At 37.3% G+C, this 6,036-nt stretch overlaps 1 protein-coding gene across 1 annotated transcript in view; it reads left to right on the top strand.

The window, feature by feature from the left end:
• LOC128248911 (von Willebrand factor D and EGF domain-containing protein-like) overlaps positions 1–6,036 on the top strand; it is a 21,196-nt gene that overhangs the window by 3,378 nt on the left and 11,782 nt on the right. Inside the window, exons 2-3 of the mRNA XM_052971233.1 lie at positions 2,903–3,061; positions 5,355–5,446. Of these exons, the coding sequence (XP_052827193.1) occupies positions 2,903–3,061; positions 5,355–5,446 (251 nt within the window). The remainder of the gene's footprint in view (positions 1–2,902; positions 3,062–5,354; positions 5,447–6,036) is intronic.

The following is a 6,036-nucleotide window of genomic DNA, read 5'->3' as shown; positions in this document are numbered from 1 at the left end:
ACTGCCACAAAAGGTGTATTTTCCGTCGCGATAATGTACAAAAAACTGTCAGCTGGAGGTGGGAGAGATTGTCGGAGGTTGGCGAGAGAGACTGCCGGAGGTTGGCGAGAGAGGTTGTCGGAGGGAGAGGCATCGTTGTTCCAAAATTTCAGTCTTGCAGGGCTTCGTGATACACAATGTTTTTTGTTTTGCCTTTGGGTGCCTAGATGAATAAATTTTCCGGATTACCAACTCTAGAGCATCCGACATAGAACTGTCCGTGAGAAAAAGCAGGATTGGGACACACTTATTAAATACGTTCTGGAATCAAAAATTTATCTACCGTCATCGAAAAAGTTTAACTGAAAAAATGCAGAATAATCGGAGTTATGAGCATTCAAAGTGTAATCAAATTTAATTGAAAACCCTTCATGCATTGCCAGCATTTAGTTATTTGGAGATGTTGAAAAAATGTTTATTAATGCAATGTGTAAATTAGTTACAGCAATATGTATATAACTGTTTAGATATTGAAGTAGAATAGACGAAGAATAATTGTTTGATTTAGTAAATATCAAATATAATGAATCGTAGACTTACTTGAGATCGCCGTTAGAGCAGCTTGTGAAGTAGCAGTATCTACGTGGAATTTTAAAGGTTAACTTTATCAAGGCTAATTTATTAAAGCTAATATATAAATGTAGTATATTTATAAGCGCAAAAAAGTATGTATGTGTATAAATGTATGCATGAAGTCTTTAAGGTTTAAGATTCAAATCATGAAAGTGTAATAATAAGGTTTAGCAGTTCAAAACTGTGAGTAGTGAAATGCAGAATTAGGTCCGCTGATTGTGAGAGTCAAATATTGATAGCTTTGTTACAAACTGACAATTGTAATTGCAGATGCTATGGATTTTTCCCTTGGGTGTTTAAATAAAATATATTAGTTATATGTAGTAGATATAAGGATCCCTTCCAGGGAACCTATTATCGATTTTTTTCAACTATCTAAGTATATCACAAGGTTTCATCAAAATCGATAAAACGATATTGGTGGAGTTAGCTAATAACTCCACAAACAAACACACCAACAGACAGAATTTCCCACATATGTGGTAGATAACAGTCTCCAAGCACCAAAGGGCTTTTTGAGGGCCGGCATTTAGATCTAGCTTCAGAGCTGATGATCTGGTATTTATTCTAGACATTTTGGTAAATTGACGTATGTTCAATAACGTGTTCAGACAAGAAATCCATAGAAAGGTCTGCTGCAGATTTGAAATCCAGACTTACGGAGTGAATTTCTAATACTCAATCTTCTCAGTCATTCCAGTCAATCTAATACTCTATCTTCTCAGTCAGTCTGTGCAGCTATGTTACACTTTTCTCAGTTCGGTTATGACGTTACTAGAGTGTAGCTAACTTAGGTTATCATGAATCATAAGATAAGTCTTAGTAGCAAGTTTTTACTAAGGCGGCGAGCTAGCAGAGTCGTTAGCACGCCGGGCGAAAATGCTTACCGGCATTTAGCCCATCTTTACGTTCTGAGTTCAAACCGGTTGAATATTGGGTTCAATGCAATCGACTTACTCCCTTCCTCCGATATTGCTGGCCGTGTGCACCAAAATTTGAACCCATTACTATTTTTCTAATTCCAGAAATAAGTAAGATATTTTCTAAAATAAATTCACTCACTAATTTGACAAGAGATTACGCTATTATCGTTATTGCTAACGTTGGTTGAGCAGACCGATGATCAAAGGCAGTCTAAACATGACTATCCAATTATTTTTATAAATAACGCATCCCCCTACCGCAAAACTACGTTACTGTGCCCCTTTCTATTTTAAGACAGTAAGATTTGATGTGAAGAAAATATAGTTGCTATTTCTAGTAAGTCAAGTGATGGCCTCCTTGGTTCGTTGGCGAGAGATATATATAATGGATAGAGAAGCAAATTTCTAAAACTTTAAATCATCATTAAATTTGAAAGAACAAGAGCAATAGAAATATAGGCGAAACATATTTAATATAATTTTTATTAGATAAATTCTGAATATCACTAAAACTGAATCCTTTATTATTGGATTAATAAAGCAGCAAGCAAATTCCATTTAAAACTGGGTTCACAATAAAAATCATTAAAGAATAAAACTCTTATCTTCTAAGATTCGTTAGTCTAAGATTAGCGTGAAAATGCTTGCATGTTGAGTAATATTGTTACAATAATAGTATTATATTTCCAACAATATTAAATATTGTCTAAAGGCGGCGAGCTGGCAGAAACGTTAGCACGCCGGACGGAATGCTTGGCGGCATTTCGTCTGCCGCTACGTTCTGAGTTCAAATTCCGCCAAGGTCGACTTTGCCTGTCATCCTTTCGGAGTCGATTAACTAAGTACCAGTTAAGCACTGGGGGTCGATATAATCGACTTAATCCGTTTTTATGTCCTTGTTTGTCCCCTCTGTGTGTAGCTCCTTGTGGGCAATAAAGAAATAAGAAGCGTTAGCACGACGGGCGAAATTCTTAGCGGTATTTCGTCTGCCTTAACGTTCTGAGTTCAAATTCCGCCGGGATAGACTTTGTCTTTCATACTTTCGGAGTCGATAAATTAAGTACCAGATATTCCCTCGCAGATTTGCTGAATATTTATTTGTAATACAAGGTATTTTTCGTGATTCTTAGTTTGAAGCCAGCAAAGGGATATGTTCATGGATATGAAAAGCAAACTAGAAGACTATCGTAATGATAAATTGAAAACTGTGTGAAATATTATAGAAAATAAAATCGGGAAGATGAATGTCTAAGTTAAGAAAAATGAAACTAAATCGATTCTTTTCTTCTTTTCGATTTCTTTAAGAGAAATTAAACACGTAATTACAGAAACAAATTTCTAAAGACCTGTATTTTCTTTTCTTCCAGACATTTTTGCAAGGATACAATCCAGACTTTGGTAAACACAACGAGAAGAGTCATAGAAACAGAAATACTTGATTTCGAACGATGTGCTAGAGTGAACGAAGATCGAAACATGGAAATTTTGGAATACAAGGCCGAAAAAGGTTTCTGCAAAATTAGATGGTGAGTGAATTTTCCCCCCTTTTTTTGACGTAGAAATGCTGTAAAATGGTGGGTAGCTCCTACGAAACTGTATGTGAGCAGTGTCAATGACCGATTGATTTACTTATCGTAAATGCGACTTTTGGCCGCAGTCAATGAACTAAAGAAAGCTGGGCCCACATATTATATGATGATGGAGAACTAATGGCCTGTCAAATGTTAGGCGACATTTTCATTTTGTACAGGTGTTACAAAGTTCTAGTAAATTACAGGCAAGCTGTGCCTACACTTGCGTAGTGTGTGCTGCCTGGGGTGGCCCTTCAGTTTGCCGCCCCCGGACCCCACAAAAAAAATACCACATATTGCCTACAGCAGACCCAAAAGTGGTGCCCCTTTAAAAGTGCCGCCTGGGGCGGACCGCCCCTACCACCCTGGTTACGCTAGTGTGCGTCCAAGTAAATTCCAGAAAAGTTTGTAGTGGTGCGAAATTATGGCCGCCATTAAGGAAGTACAATCTACGCATGCGCAAGGGACTTGCCTTCCTGGAAGCCCCTCGAGTGCGCATGCGTAGTAAAACCAGTACTTAAAGCGCTACTTTCGTTTTCTAACCCTCTTCAGCATGATACCTTCGACTTGACAGCAACTTGCTTCTTTGGCATGCATCAACGAAGCTCTTAACCTTCCAATGCCGATTACAAGTTAACCAGCGACTACTAAGCTGAATGACACAGGATTTGTAAAACCAAGCATCACCAAAAATAAAACTTATTTTATTATGTTGTTAATTGTTCTACTGTTTCTTAATATATACTTTTGTTGAAAGGTGATAGAGAGAGACTAATGTCTCTATTGCAACTCTCAAGTTGCAATAGAGACATTTTACAAGTTCAACTTTTAGAAAAGCTTACTGAACTTTGGATACAACTCATGCTTGCTACTTTTAACTGCAACCGTCAATCTGAAATAGGAAGGTCTTAGCTAGGCTTACTTGCTCTAAGTATACAATGTAGAGACAAAGTGTTCACTGATAAACCCGTCGCAGGAGATTGTATTCAAGAGCTAGACAAATATCAACGAATTTAAAAGGCTAACTCCAAAGATACATTTATTTTTCAAGAATGGCAAAATCAAGCGTAAGCTTAACGTAATCGTGTTGAAACCTCACCAAAGTATATTTAACTTTTTAATCATATAATTCTCCGTAAAGAATAATATAATATCACTTTGTCACTGTCAACGCGTCTGAAATGTAACAGTTTAAGTCTTTATTGTTGTTTGTACAGTATTCATTCAAGTAATTCTATAGTTGACAGTGACTCGGGAACCCCCTAAAATTTTTAGCGAGGCAATGAAAAAGCTTTGAACATTCTCCTGAAACATTTCATCACCAAAATGAACGAACGTAGAAACAATTGAACTGATTTGAAGCATTAATTTTCAAAACGACGGGGCTGTTGGAACGTAACTCGGTCGTTAAATGAGTTACGTTCCAACAGCCCCGTCGTTAAACGAATATTCATAGGGTACGTACTATTTTTTTTTATAGGTATAGTGTACTGTACGTACATTTAAAAACAGAATACCGTATTGTATAAAGTATATGCAGTACAGGGCCAAGAATCACTAACATAAATTGTTGAAAAATGAATAAGTAACAGTAAGATTGTCACAAGGAAAACCTTAAAAGTTAGGATATGGATACTGTATTATTGTAGCTCAGACATCGTAAGTATGTTTGTGATTCCAGGCCCAGCACATAAGATGCCTAATAAACTTTTCTCAGGATGGGTGCTCGGGATGAGATGCCGTCACGACGGCAGTTCTCGTACAGCGCACAATACGACAAAGTTTTTAAGTTTTTATATTTTGTAAAATACGTAATGACAGCTCGTAAAGTTCGTCGTAACTCCGAGTGGTCGTTAAATAGGTAGGTCGTTAAATGAGGACAGTCTGTATGTATATATATATATATATATATATATATATAAACTGGCACTGTCGGTTTTGACGATCAACGGGACAGCCTACTTTTGAAATTAATATGTAAGTGGCTGAGTACTCCACAAACGTAGCTCTCAAGGATATTCAGCATGACACAAAATGTGACAACGCTGGCCATTTGAATTACAGGTACAGCTCATTTTTACCAGCTGAGTGAATTGGAGCAACGTGAAATAAAATGTCTTGCTTAAGAACTCAACATGCTACAAGGAACAAACTCACAAAATCGTGAGCTGAAGTAACCAAGCTACACGCGCACACATTTATATTGAACCCAAATACTAACTTTAAGTCTATATTTTATTTCTTTCAGGAACCACATTGTTCAAAAACCAAGCAGAGAACTTCGCAATATCACAGTTGATGTGTGTTGCAAAGGTTGGTCCGGAGAAAACTGCGACCAAGGTAATTAGATTATAAGAATTCAGACAGCTTTGTTTTGATGTAACTATATTACAAAAGTAGCTTATTAAATAATTTACATTTCGACACACATCTTGCTCTGACCTTGTACTGTTGTTTGTGTTATTGCTGAAATATTTGGCTGTTACATTTACCAGCTTGAATAACAACAAAAATTCCCCCATCACTTTCTGTTTCATTTCTCTGCCTACGTAAATGTAGACTTTCAAAAAAAAAAAAAAAAAAAGAAATACAGACACACATACACAAAGCTATTTCTTTCTTATCAAAGTTTCGAACGAATGTAGTTTAACTAACGTGATTTAAGTTTTTGTTACAATCCTTCAGTGGAGGCGCAATGGCCCAGTGGTTAGGGCAGCGGACTCGCGGTCATAGGATCGCGGTTTCGATTCTCAGACCGGGCGTTGTGAGTGTTTATTGAGCAAAAACACCTAAAGCTCCACGAGGCTCCGGCAGGGGATGGTGGCGAACCCTGCTGTACTCTTTCATCACAACTTTCTCTCACTCTTACTTCCTGATTCTGTTGTGCCTGTAATTCAAAGGGTCAGCCTTGTCACACTGTGTCACGCTGA

The sequence above is a fragment of the Octopus bimaculoides genome, chromosome 10, assembly GCF_001194135.2.
Source record: "Octopus bimaculoides isolate UCB-OBI-ISO-001 chromosome 10, ASM119413v2, whole genome shotgun sequence".
In the NCBI taxonomy this organism is placed as follows: Eukaryota; Metazoa; Mollusca; class Cephalopoda; order Octopoda; family Octopodidae; genus Octopus; species Octopus bimaculoides.
This window is presented reverse-complemented; position numbering and strand designations above follow the sequence as displayed.